Here is a 13,200-nt window from a genome sequence, read left to right as displayed (position 1 = left end):
TCCAGCCCGTCAGTGATTCAACAACACACCCCTTTGGTGTAGCCTCGTCCCATCAGCGTGGTTGGAATAGTTAGAGTGGAGCTGCACTGATCCGCATGTATACAAGCTCAGGCATAGCAGAAAGAGGAATGTCTGCATGATCTCTTCCTGTTTCCACTCCTTTCAACATTTCTATGCAGAGCATATTCAGTTGATGGAAGGTGGGATGGATTTATGATGGATGAAAGTCAACAGGAAGGAAAAGGTCATAAAGAAGCTAATTGGCAACACGATCATCTTGTGATGCCTTCTGGAAGAATTGCTGTTGAAGCTAACATTTCATGTGCCCCTTTCTCCAACACACAAAGTATTTATGTACTTTGCTGCTAAAAGATTACTACCATTTCACACACAAATAATCACTTTTTCTCTCAAATATGTTGGTCATGAGGCTGGCGCCATGACAACGCCATTCACTGATGAAGGCTGTGGCATGTGGTTGATAGTTCCGAAAAAGGTTTTCAGTAGACCTTGAGTTAAAATTGTTTTGTCAAACTAATATTTCCAATGTAAAAATGTAAATAACTTTAATCTTAAATTCTTCATTGAGCACTGTTTTGTCATTAAGAAAATACTCCTATTTTTTTTCATAAGTCAATTGCATAAAATGTAATTGTTTCCACACAAATCTGTTATGGTTGCAGTATCATCTACATTTCACATTGGGCACGTGTGAAATTCTTTCAAATAGACTTGATGCAATGTTCAAAGCCTGAACAACACTGTTTTTCTATTCATGTGCAATACTTGGTTTTACATGCTGCCTCAACAAAAACAATTACTAAATTGGGATCAATAAAGTATATCTTATCTTATCTTTTAGTGTCGCTAATTGTCAATCACAAGGTAGCCATGCACTAAAGCGGCTACTTTATCAGCCATTTTACTCTCAATGGTACAAAATGAACATTGAAGAAGAAAGAAGAGGTCGCCACTTTGTCAAAATAGATAACTCAGCATCTTAAGGAGAGTAGAGACTGTGGCCCCATCATGCTTCATCTTTGAAGAAAGACTTGTTTCATTGGGTGTGGTGGTCTGATCTTTCCACAACTGCTCGTGAACACATTTATAGAGAGTCAATCTCTTATGTGGAATTCAAGAGCAACTTCCATTCAGAACCTAGATTTTTAGTCCATATAAGTCTATGTGGAATGCTTTGCTCTCTTCTACACACAAGCAAACATTTGGAAAAAACATTCTACTGCATACACAGGACACCCCAGAACGAGTCAGAAAGCTATAAAAGCTGTTGAGGTCTGCCCCAGTAATTGATGTACATTATGGGAGTTGCATGTTTCCAAAACTGCCTGCTGGCAACCAGCCAGTGTCCTGGTTTAAACCCTGCTCCATGTGTAATGAAAGGGGGTAAAACGCTGCTGTGGCTGTTTGTAAGGGGAGCATTCTACAGGATCTTGTTAGTACTGACTCAACGCTTGGCCAGTTGTGCAGTATTCCACCACATCTGGTAGACTTTATTCTCAGGACCCCGAGGAGTGGTTTTGGTAGCACTTTATTCAAGGTAATAACAATCATAAGCATCTTAGAGACACAAGTTGGAACAAGGATGATCATATAATCAGAGTTTGATATAGTACAGACTATAAAAAAAATGAAGGGGGCAATAAATCTCTATAGCATGACTGATTATGGTGGAAAATAAAGGCTGCATATGATCAATATTCTTTTAATAACACAGGATCCAATGAGAATAGAATAGAATAGGGAGGGATGAAACCCTCTTTAATGGTCACACATGCAGAGCACACAGCACACACAGTGAAATTTGGCCTCTGCTTTTAACCCATCCTAGTACCAGGAGTCTAGTACTAGGAGCAGTGGGCAGCTATTGTACAGCGCCCGGGGAGCAATGGGAGTGGGGGGGAAGGGGGGTGTCCGGTGCCTTGCTCAAGGGCACCACGGCAGGGCAGGAGGTGAACTGGGACCTCTCCAAGTAGAAGTCCACACTCCATATTTAGGTCTGGTCGGGGACTTGGACCAGCGACCCTACGGCTCCCAGTCCAAGCCCCTACTGACTGAGCCACTGCCGGACTATGTGTGATGTGAAAGGTGTTAATATTAGTAATGCGCCCTAGTTCTGTAGGCCCCCTCATGTCCTTTGAGCCTAGTTTTTTTTGGTTTAGTGGCCCACATGATCCTTGTTTTTGATCAGTTTCTTGTAAACTCTAATATCATTGTTTTTGCCAATGTTCAGAGTAAGATTAAATAATTCCGGCCACCTCATTCATTTGTATGAAACCACCTTTTGACAGAGCTGAGGTGTTATAGCGGAAGGTTCTGGTAAAAAAGGCAGGGTCAACAATCAAAAAGTCATCTCAACTTATGCCGGAACGCAACGCATTAACATCCATCAAGGCACTGCTGTGGCCAGTCGACAAAACAAAACGTGCAAAACAACCATTCCTTATACATTACATGTAAAATGCAGACCGTATTTATATCAATCATAAAGAAGGCCCAGCAGAAGCATTTGCTTTCAATATTTTCTGTGTATCAATCACTTTCTTGGATTAATCACGAGTCTAGCTTTTGAGATTTACCCAGATGGCTACTAAAGTGAGATGAAAAGTCTAGCTTTGTGTTATTTGTTTTTACATGTACAGTACATCCATGTGTGTTACATGAGTCAAATACCTTGTATGTTCACCTTTACACAGTCCATGCACACATACCAGGCGAATAAAGTTTGATATATTTACTGTTATAGTGAGATCTCAGGAGGAGGTGCAGGTCATGGGGGGGTGCTAGTGACTTATCCGACCGGCCCACTTCGGTAACGTCCCGATGACCAGTCCGCCACTGTCACCAGCTGCCGTCCATGGAGGATCTTTACTCCCAGCGGCTCAGGAAGAAAGCCCTCAGGATTATAAAAGACCCCCATCACCCCAGCCACAAACTGTTCTGTCTGCTGCCGTCTGGCAGGCGGTACCGCAGCATCAGGACTAAAACCACCAGACTCAGGGACAGTTTCATCCCACAGGCCAGAAGACTGCTAAACACCTGAACTAAGAACATCCATAACATTCATCTGGTTGTAACTTATACTTATATATATCAATATTCCAATATTCCAACTTGTATATAGACTATTCTGCACAATTTCTATTATATTATATTTTATTTTATTTACTTGCACTATTATCTGTTGTATTGTGTTGCACTGTTGGAGGAGCCTGTGACCTAAGAATGTAATTGTCATAACTACACTATATGTAGCTACATATGACAATACAAGCCTTGAATCTTGAATCTTGAAGTGTGAGGGATCATCTAGATCTTAATAAACCTTCACTGTAGCTCCATATAACGATACATTCAATCAAATAATCAGGTCAGGAAAACAATCTTACAACAAGGTACACTGACTTGGCCTAGTTGTTCAGGGGCTTCGATCATATCACATAATCTCCATGAGCAATAACAGCAAGAAAAAAGAGGTTCAAGATTAGGACAGGCATACAATAGATTTGAAGCATGTATTCAATAAACAATATGTTACCTTTAGGTTGTCCTTATATGTATTTCTTCTCATAAAGGCCTTTTTTGATGTATATTGTTACGTTCCCTCCTGGACTAGGGGTACAAAGGGAAGTAACAAAAATATAAAATAACCGGGAGAGAGAAAAAAGAGAGGAAACTGATTGCTGAAGCCACAAGGTGATGTTTAATAATCAAAAGAAAAAAAAGGGCTCACCAGCCAATTTGCAAAGTAAATTTAAGGTAAACTAATAACAACTTTCTCCTAAAAGAAAGTGACTAAATTAAACAATACACAAAGGTAAACTGGAGCACATCTCCTGACAATAAACAAAACACAGGTTAAACCAGGCCTCACACAGAGACAGAGACACCACACATGCTGCACACATGCTCCACACATGCTTGGGGATTGGGAGCACCTGAGGGAGAGGCTGCACCTGCAGGGAGAGAATCAGGGGGAGAGAGACACACACAAACACAACACGGCACGTAACAATATATGTGTACAGTGTGAATGAGTCATTGACATGGTCCATCATTGCTGGTAATCATAAATCCCTCATCACTCAATCAAAGTCACGGATTTCAGAATGTGCTTCTGGTTTGGATATTCAAAATAAAATAACCATGACAATAATTTGACTATCAAGATAGATAGAATGGAGCAACAGAATGCCCCACGTTGGGTGATATTTACTATGGCAAAGGTATGATATGCATTTGAAATGCATATCATACTTTTTTTGTAAAGTTCATAAAGTAGGATAAATATGTCATGATTTTATTTTTGAAATCTTCCACATTGGGGTGTATTTCCGGCCGACTGTATCTAGCTTGACGTATCGCCCTGGACCTCAGCATCCAGCTGCATCCTACACAGGTGATTACATTGATATTTAAACGTCTCTAATGTAAAATAAGGTTATGTTTGCGTTTCAGACTTCGTTTCAGTAGGAGAATTATTAATTATAGTTCGAATTTTTTTTTGACGTTTGGGTTGGCAGGACGGTGATAATATGTCACCGCCAACTGCTTTCTTCCTCTTCTTCGTCGTTTTTTCCTCGAGCCTAATGCTCGCAAATGTTATATTTTTACGTTTACACAAATGTGTGTTTGTTAAATTAACCGAGTGGTTCTCGTTCTGAAATGTTAGGCTACTACAGCGTCCGAACGTTATTCTTAACCTGTTAAGAACCTAAATCATATTCTAGCGTTGGGACTATACCGGGTGTGACATGTATGTGTAGTAGAAAAAAGCATAAACGTTAAAATATTGGTTATTATATGTTATGAATTGGGTGTTATTTGTGAAAGGAGGGATGAGAGCGGTTGACAGATGCTCTCCGGATGCAGCAGCAGCATCATGATGGCGTCCTTCAGTGAAGGGCAGAGCACAGCATCATGATGCTGCGACACCACAGAGTCTCTGCATGCTAACTATAGGGCTAACATTAAGCTCCTATTTAAAAAAAGAAAGAAGCCCAGCGGTATTTATAGTGAAAATCATTACTTGCAATTCGGCTATTCTGTTCATTTGGCTACGTCATTGCATTGTGTGTGAGCTGTTATTATAACGTTATCCATCCTTGGCCTATAAGCGCCATTCCCTTTCGTTTTTAGCTTTAGCATCTTCCTGTTTATAGGCTTTCTACTATGAGTTATGCAAACATACATCAGAATGTTGTATAGTAATAACAATGCTTAAACTGTACTACTTATGTACTTCATTGACCACCATTTATTATTCAATCTCTGTTAAAAAAATCACAAATTCTAGTTTACAGTTTGCTGAATATCTTTCTGATATTGGTCAAAAGTTGGCCAAAACATGACATTTGAAGACGTGACCTTTGCCTCATTGTTTTGGGATATTTTAATAAATAGAGATCGGAGGAATCAGGAAATGTATGATTATACTATTATGAAAAGAATCATTAGTTGCAGCCATATGTTTGCCCACTTTGTCCCGTTGTTAATCATGCCTTGATTACTTCGCAAAACAATGTTGTATAGTAAATATAGTATAACAATATATTACTGTATGAGAAAGTTGTTGTTCTGTACAGTACCAATTTGTATTACTATACGATGAAAAATTAGTTGAAAAAAAGTATTGTTTCTTTGTTTTTTGACTCAACCTTTTTCAAAAATAATATTAAATATATTTTAATAATCTTTCTTTATTTTACATTACCTTCGACCCCAGGTCCAGTACTTCTTTGTTCTAGTGGTGGTGGAGTGAGCTTGTCATCATGGGGGAACTGTTCAGGAGTGAGGAGATGACACTGGCCCAGCTCTTCCTCCAATCAGAGGCAGCCTACTGCTGCGTCAGTGAGCTGGGAGAACTGGGCATGGTCCAGTTCAGAGATGTGAGTATAAATAATCCATGCTATGCCATCTTTCAGCTCCTCTGGAGGCAGAAATGATCTAATTCAATTATGTATAATGACTTAAAAAAACAAATTCTGTCATTATAAGTCACTAAGTTTTAGATACATATCCATAACTATTGTGTCATGATATCCTAATTAATATTCCCATATTTTTGTCCACCCACAGCTGAATCCTGATGTCAACGTGTTCCAGCGCAAGTTTGTGAATGAAGTGAGGAGATGTGAGGAGATGGACAGGAAACTGAGTAAGTCATGAGATTCTGAACACTTTTCAAAATTGCAGTTGTGTCAGTGAGGAAAACTCCTCTGGAAAAACATAAAGAACATTGTTTTTCATTGGTAAGATATTGAATCGTGGATTCTCTCTGAACAGGGTTTGTGGAGAAAGAGATCAAGAAAGCTGCAATCCCAACTGTGGACACTGGAGAGAATCCAGAGGTGCCCTTTCCCAGGGACATGATCGACCTGGAGGTAAGCAGCCGGCCATCTGCAGTCATTATGAGACGCATTAATACATTCATTAACGTTCAATAGTAGGGATGATAAAAACACACTTCATATGGCTTTGATTTTACCCCAAAAAAGCATTTTAAACTGTCACATTCCAAAACAAACACAAAGTCAGCATCGCCTACAATATGAAAAGACACGTTCTCCTCTTGTGGCTCTGTGTTGTAAAGAGTTCTGCTTATATGGCTCTTGACAGAGGTGTTTTCTATAGAACTGTCAGAGGTGTTTTCTACAGAACTGCTGATCCAAATAGCTCTATGGTCAGCCTCTGATCCTCAGCAACACACACCACAAACATGAATTATATCAGTCTAATGGTTGGACACACAGACAGAGACTACATTCATTAAAGCATGATGAAGTGGTTAGTTATTTAAGGTTCATGCATTTACATTTTTATATACAGAATAAACAATGTGCAGGATTTTTTTCCACAGTAATGATGCACATTTGTTAAGAGCACAGTGTTTATGTTGTATTTACGCTGCTCATTGTGACTGGCAGGCCACCTTTGAAAAGCTTGAGAACGAACTGAAGGAAATCAACACCAACCAGGAGGCCCTGAAGAAGAACTTCCTGGAGCTGACGGAGCTCAAACACATCCTCCGCCGAACGCAGCAGTTCTTTGATGAGGTTTGCTTCTTCACCTTCTCAGACGTTCACACCACAACAGATAATTAATGTGCTAAATAAAGTAACTTGTAACTGATAGATGGAGGATCCCAACCTGCTGGAGGAGTCTTCCTCCCTGATGGAGGGCAATGAGGGGGGTCGAGGGGCCCCACTCAGACTTGGGTAAGCATATTGACTGCATCATATTCTCTCATACACATCCACCACTTGTCTTGGCAAATATTGGAATAGTAATATAAACTGATCATCATTTTAAAGAAAATTCCGGTTACATCTGTGTCCTTTTGCATTATACAAACAAAACCTCCCATTTTTTATGATATAATTGTGCTTTATGATGTGTTTTTTTTTTATGTTGCTTATTAAAATACCTGGTAGCTTTACAAAAAGCAATCAGCCACACCTGACCAAGGATGATTTGATTTGGGTAATGAACAGAAACATGGTCCTGCTTAAAAACAAAAGACTGACTAGGTCAATTCTGTGGTTTGTTTTCTTTTATGTTATCTGCTCTGATTGCTTGTTTGTTTTGTCTGTTCAGGTTTGTGGCCGGAGTGATCAGCAGGGAGAGGATTCCAACCTTTGAGAGGATGCTGTGGAGGGTGTGCCGGGGAAACGTCTTCTTAAGGAAGGCAGAGATTGAGGATCCTCTGGAGGACCCCGCCACGGTCAGCACACTTAACATACATCATAGAGACAAGTAGAAATACATATTAAGAAGAAAAAGTACAAAGAAGCATACAAAAATCAGTCATACGCATTTCTAACCGTTTCTATTTACATATACAACGGATCCAATATTTAAGTTGTGCACGTTTAAAAAAAACTTGTTTTCTTTCCAACAGGGAGACCAAGTCGTCAAATCAGTGTTCATTATCTTCTTCCAAGGCGACCAGCTGAAGAACAGGGTGAAGAAGATCTGTGAGGGGTGGGTGTTATGAACTAAGAATCATTCACAATATTATACGAGATAGTATTATATAAAAGTAAAAATTACAATAAAAGTCAAGCTCAGAGATAAATGTTGGTACCATAGGTGGAGAAATATGGTTAGGACTGTCATGGCCACGATAACAGTGGGATCCATAAGAATGCTGTTTATCCAGACTAGCAAACAGGTCATCATAGACCAGAGGATGTACGTAGTGGACAAACCTGGTCAACATTTGAAACATTGTGGCCATTAAAGGAATTTGCTCTCACAGTACTTCTGTGGTTTACACTTGATGTCAGAACACCATCCAGGATTTCTGGGCATTAGCAGGCACATTCTACACAGGGTTATCTTGCCCACATTTACAACTTTTCATAACTACATTTATATTCAAAATTCTTCGGAGTTTGAAAGACATGAGTTTTTACCAGGCAGAGAGGGTTAAACAAACATAATAATTGTTATTGTTTATTGGAATCAAGGTTTGAGAGTCATATACGGGACTCTGGGATTGATATAAACTGCCTCTTCTGCTTCAATGTTGACCATTATTTTGTATTTGTCACTATCAAGTTCTAAACTTGATTGAAATGCAGTACTAACTCTCCGGAGTACCTTTTTATAAATATAATCTCCCTGCTGTCTGTTGTCTCCACTGCGCAATAATTGCACGTTTCCATGTTTGTTTCATCAACTAACGTAAAAAAAGGAGCATGGTGGAAGCAGAAGTGCAGCGTGTGTAATATGTTGTGTATTTGTACAGGTTCCGTGCCTCTCTCTACCCGTGTCCAGAGACCCCACAGGAGAGGAAGGAGATGCTGGCCGGAGTCAACAGCCGCATCGACGACCTCCAGATGGTACGTTTGTCACAAGAAAGGATCTTTACCACTCATCACTACATTACATACACATTCAATAAACTAATGTAAATAAAAATAGAGCAAAATGAGGGTCAGTTTATTTAATTATTATTTCAAAGGGTCTTTGCACGCTTTGTTACCCTGCTGCTGACTTAACAACAAGAAATGATTCTGAAACTTTGCAAAACAGGATGTCAGTGTTCAGGCTCAGTTTTCCTTTAGAACATTTATTGTCAATCAAATAACAAAAGGCTTCATCACGCAGAGGGGTGTTTTCTTGTGCATTAGTTCTCATCTGTGAAAGAGCTTTGTTCTGCCTCACAGTGTTGTGGTTTCCTAAAGTGTGCCCTTACTGAGTCTGGAAAAAGCCTGGTTGTGCTTGAGAGGTCTGCTCTAGTCTGAGCCTGTCAATCAAATACAATGTATTCAACTGTACAGAATTAGTGCATTTTACTCAGGTTTACATACAAATATAATTATGACCTGAGCCTAAGAGAAGTATAGTAAAACCAATCAATTTCTACCATTCGTCAACATTTACAATACAAATACTGCACATTTCAGATGTTAAGCCCTCATTATGCTTGCATGACAAGACGCCATGCAACACCGAGATGAAACCCAACAGAGAGAGAAGAAATAACTTTAAATTGTAAAAAGAAAAAAGGAAATCAATAATAATTAAATAAATGACATACCAAACTAATGATTCCTGTGCCATGGCAACCACTTACATTATTATATCACCTCAAATTAGTTGAATCTTCTACACTATCAAGCCCACACATCCCAATATCCAGTGTTGACTGGACCAGGATCTACACTCTAAAACAAATGGCTCCACCCTGCGTCTGTAGGTGCTGAACCAAACAGAAGACCACCGTCAGCGAGTGCTGCAGGCCGCCTCCAAGACCATGCGGGTGTGGTTCATCAAGGTGAGGAAGATGAAGGCCATCTACCACACGCTCAACCTGTGCAACATCGACGTCACCCAGAAGTGTCTGATTGCTGAGGTGTGGTGTCCCGTCTCGGACCTGGACTCCATCCAGTTCGCTCTCCGCAGAGGGACGGTGAGTTGGTTGTGTATTTATTTATTCACATAAATTCTTCATAATATTGTTTTATGTGTAGTGTAGGGGTCCCATATTTCTCTCTGCATGTCCTGCACACGTTGCATCAATAAAGCCATAAGCTACAATCTTAAATGTATTCAGTTATTATTGCCCATCTTATTCCTTTATTTTATTTTATTTTCTCCATGCTCTCTCTGCTTCTTGCTGTTGTGATCTATATTATACTAAGTGCTGCAATCTGGGTCTAAACATTTAGATTGTTCTTCACTTAACCTGTGGCAGGTCACAGAGCATTTATAGCAGCCACTCATGTCATTGTTCAACAAGGATGACTCTGGGCTTAAGGCATGGGCGTAGGAAGCATCCTCAATGTGGGTGGGACAATTTGACAGGGGGTGTGGGCAGGTGGTGGACCTAACCTACTCTAGGGGGGTCCGGGGGCATGCTCCCCCGGGAAGATTTTTTTTTTAAATGTTGAAGTTAAAAGCATCAATCTGCTGCACTTTGAGAGCAACATTAGAGATCTATGGATACATCTCTCAACACCCATATGAAACAGAACTGTAAACAGATTTACTTTTTCTTTATGCATATTTTACAAATCACTCTGTATTTTTGTGTTACTGTCATATAGTAGACCTATGAGTTGGAATTATTTCATACCTGTTATTCTCTTATCTTTTACAACTATAATGATCATATAAAGGTGTGCCTTGGAAATACTTATTTACATAAATGATTACCAAACCGTTTGAGACCCACTACTTAGACTAAAGTGAACTATCTAAACCCTCAGAGAGTCCTTCACCTCACTGAGCTGTAGTTATCAGCCTCTCAGTCTGTCAGGAGAGGACTCTCCCTCCACCTCTTTAAGAACAGCGCCTTATATCCGGGTGCTAGTGGAGCACGCTCGTGAACTGTTAGCGCCGGAGCCTCGCAGCGGGGAAACTGTGGCGCGCATAATTTTACAACTAAAGACACAGCTACACAAAAAACGCAGCATGTGTACGGCTCATGTGTACGGCTCTGAGAATCTGCCTTGAAAACATGGTACGGAATTTCATTGATTTGGGCATTCTCACAATAAGCAAGTGGAATGGATTTGATAATGAAGCACTGACACAGCACTCTACAAAGAGTGGCGAGTGGATAGACCGATTCACGGACTTTCCGCATAGTAAAAGTCGGGGGGTCTAAACTAATCATTTTAAAAGGTGGGGGGGACTTGTCCCACCCTCATGTAATGGCTGCGACGCCCCTGGCTTAAGGACTACTTTATTGGGCCCCCCATGGTTCACACCTTTACTGTACTCAGGATTTGCTGTTAGGCTGTTGGAACTAAAGTGATTATGAATACAGTTTAGTTCCCGCCCACTCAAATGCAACAGGATCACACCAATACAGTACCAACATCATTAGCTGGTACAAAAGCTTGCCCATTGGAGAATAATATTGTGCATGAACATTTTTTATACGATTTAATTACAAGTGGGAAAGCCAAAACCAACCGAAAACAGGCTTCAGGATTTGTTTCTGACATGCATTTAGTGAATTTAGTAAATGTAGGGCATGTCATGAGGTTGCATGGACCCCCCTGTCATCTGTTCTTACTGTTACAACATGTACCTGGGCTTTCTTTGATAGGAGAGGAGTGGCTCCACAGTGCCGTCCATTCTCAACAGGATGCAGACCAAGCAAACCCCGCCCACCTTCAACAAGACCAACAAGTTCACGTCAGGCTTCCAGAACATCGTGGACGCCTACGGCATCGGGAACTACCGGGAAATCAATCCAGGTTATACAGAAAATGCAGCAATTTTTTTCTTGTTATTATATCATTTTCTATGGCAAAAGACTAACCAGCGAATTCACAAATAATTGAATGCGGCCAATAGGTAGAACAATGGCAGTGAGAAAAGAAAAAATGAAATGTTCATAATGCAAGCTACAGGGCTTTACTGACGAGGTGCAGAGGCATTCCTCAAAACCTCAGGCAAAGAATATGAAGGCGAAAGAGAGACAGCCTTGTTGGAATATACATGTAACAGTAACTCTCTATCTCTAAACATCTTGCTTTAATGCTGCATTGATTGAATATTAAGATTGCTATGAACTTTTTTTTATGTGGAATTAATACCTTTTACCTAGTACAAATCAAATGATACTATTTTGACTGACTGACCATTTGAGTGCTTTTGATTGAGCCTTGTGTGTGATTGTCGCCTGTCACAGCTCCATACACCATCATCACCTTCCCCTTCCTGTTTGCTGTGATGTTTGGGGACATGGGTCACGGCACACTGATGACCTGTGCTGCCCTCTACCTGGTGATCAGAGAGAGTCGCCTCGTCGCCCAGAAGAGTGACAACGAGGTACGATAACACATGACTTATCCAGTAATGAATAGCTCAGCAGTTCAAACTTACAGTACACATATTAAACGTAAACATATGAGATTTCTAAGTTGTTGTGTGTCTCTGTAGATATTCAACATGGTGTTTGCTGGTCGCTACATCATCCTGCTGATGGGGCTCTTCTCCATGTACACTGGAATCATTTACAACGACTGCTTCTCCAAGTCACTCAACATGTTTGGCTCTGGATGGAGCGTCAGGCCAATGTTTAGCACAAAAGGAGCCAACTGGACGTAAGTCATACATCCTTTCTGCTTATACTGATTCTGTTTGAGAAGAGCACATCCTTCATTTCAATTGTTTACACAACAAATCAAAGAGGAAATCAACAACAATGCCTAGCTCTTGTTGGTGTAACATTTTGGCATGAAAATTGAACATAAAATGTTAAAGGAATATTTGTAACATTTTGTGAAATACTCTTGCTGATAATGAGATGAGAAGATGGATATCAATTGAAATGTCTGTGTTTCAGCACAGTTCTGGAGTCAGGACGTAGTTAGCCTAGCTTAGCATAAAGACAAGAAGAGAGGGCAACAGGTAACTTGTTTCTGTCTAATGTGAAGAAATATACCAACTTACGCCATCTAATGCTTACTCATTAACACATTGTATGATACTTGTAACAACAACTTTTTGAACAACAGCTGCAGGGCTTCTTGCTCGGCATGGTTTTGTGTGCCTGTACAGAAACGTTTACTAATTTCTGTGCTCACTGATCTGCCAACTAACCTGTGCTTAAATGATTCCATAGAAAACTGACCTAAATATTCTGATATTTTCATGAAATATAACAAATATTATGTTTTAAACCAGTCCTTCCGCTATCTTATAACTTACCATTAT

At 40.1% G+C, this 13,200-nt stretch overlaps 1 protein-coding gene across 5 annotated transcripts in view; it reads left to right on the top strand.

Moving 5' to 3' along the window:
• The window catches only part of LOC117473353 (V-type proton ATPase 116 kDa subunit a-like), a 53,435-nt gene that overhangs the window by 16,876 nt on the left and 23,359 nt on the right, over positions 1 to 13,200 (top strand). For 4 of the 5 annotated variants that reach the window (XM_034118913.1, XM_034118912.1, XM_034118911.1 and 1 more), the window contains exons 1-13: positions 4,340 to 4,417; positions 5,744 to 5,906; positions 6,097 to 6,175; positions 6,304 to 6,401; positions 6,945 to 7,073; positions 7,153 to 7,235; positions 7,615 to 7,741; positions 7,919 to 8,001; positions 8,771 to 8,864; positions 9,725 to 9,937; positions 11,585 to 11,735; positions 12,173 to 12,312; positions 12,424 to 12,587. In XM_034118913.1, coding sequence (XP_033974804.1) covers positions 5,790 to 5,906; positions 6,097 to 6,175; positions 6,304 to 6,401; positions 6,945 to 7,073; positions 7,153 to 7,235; positions 7,615 to 7,741; positions 7,919 to 8,001; positions 8,771 to 8,864; positions 9,725 to 9,937; positions 11,585 to 11,735; positions 12,173 to 12,312; positions 12,424 to 12,587 — 1,478 coding nt within the window. In that variant the 5' untranslated portion in view covers positions 4,340 to 4,417; positions 5,744 to 5,789. Of the gene's footprint in view, positions 1 to 4,339; positions 4,418 to 5,743; positions 5,907 to 6,096; positions 6,176 to 6,303; positions 6,402 to 6,944; positions 7,074 to 7,152; positions 7,236 to 7,614; positions 7,742 to 7,918; positions 8,002 to 8,770; positions 8,865 to 9,724; positions 9,938 to 11,584; positions 11,736 to 12,172; positions 12,313 to 12,423; positions 12,588 to 13,200 lie in introns of those variants that run through there. The other variant, XM_034118910.1, reaches the window with a different exon arrangement.

This window comes from Trematomus bernacchii, unplaced genomic scaffold, assembly GCF_902827165.1.
Source record: "Trematomus bernacchii unplaced genomic scaffold, fTreBer1.1, whole genome shotgun sequence".
Lineage (NCBI taxonomy): Eukaryota > Metazoa > Chordata > Actinopteri > Perciformes > Nototheniidae > Trematomus > Trematomus bernacchii.
Note: the sequence above shows the minus strand (reverse complement) of the source record. Positions and strands in the feature narration are given on the sequence as shown.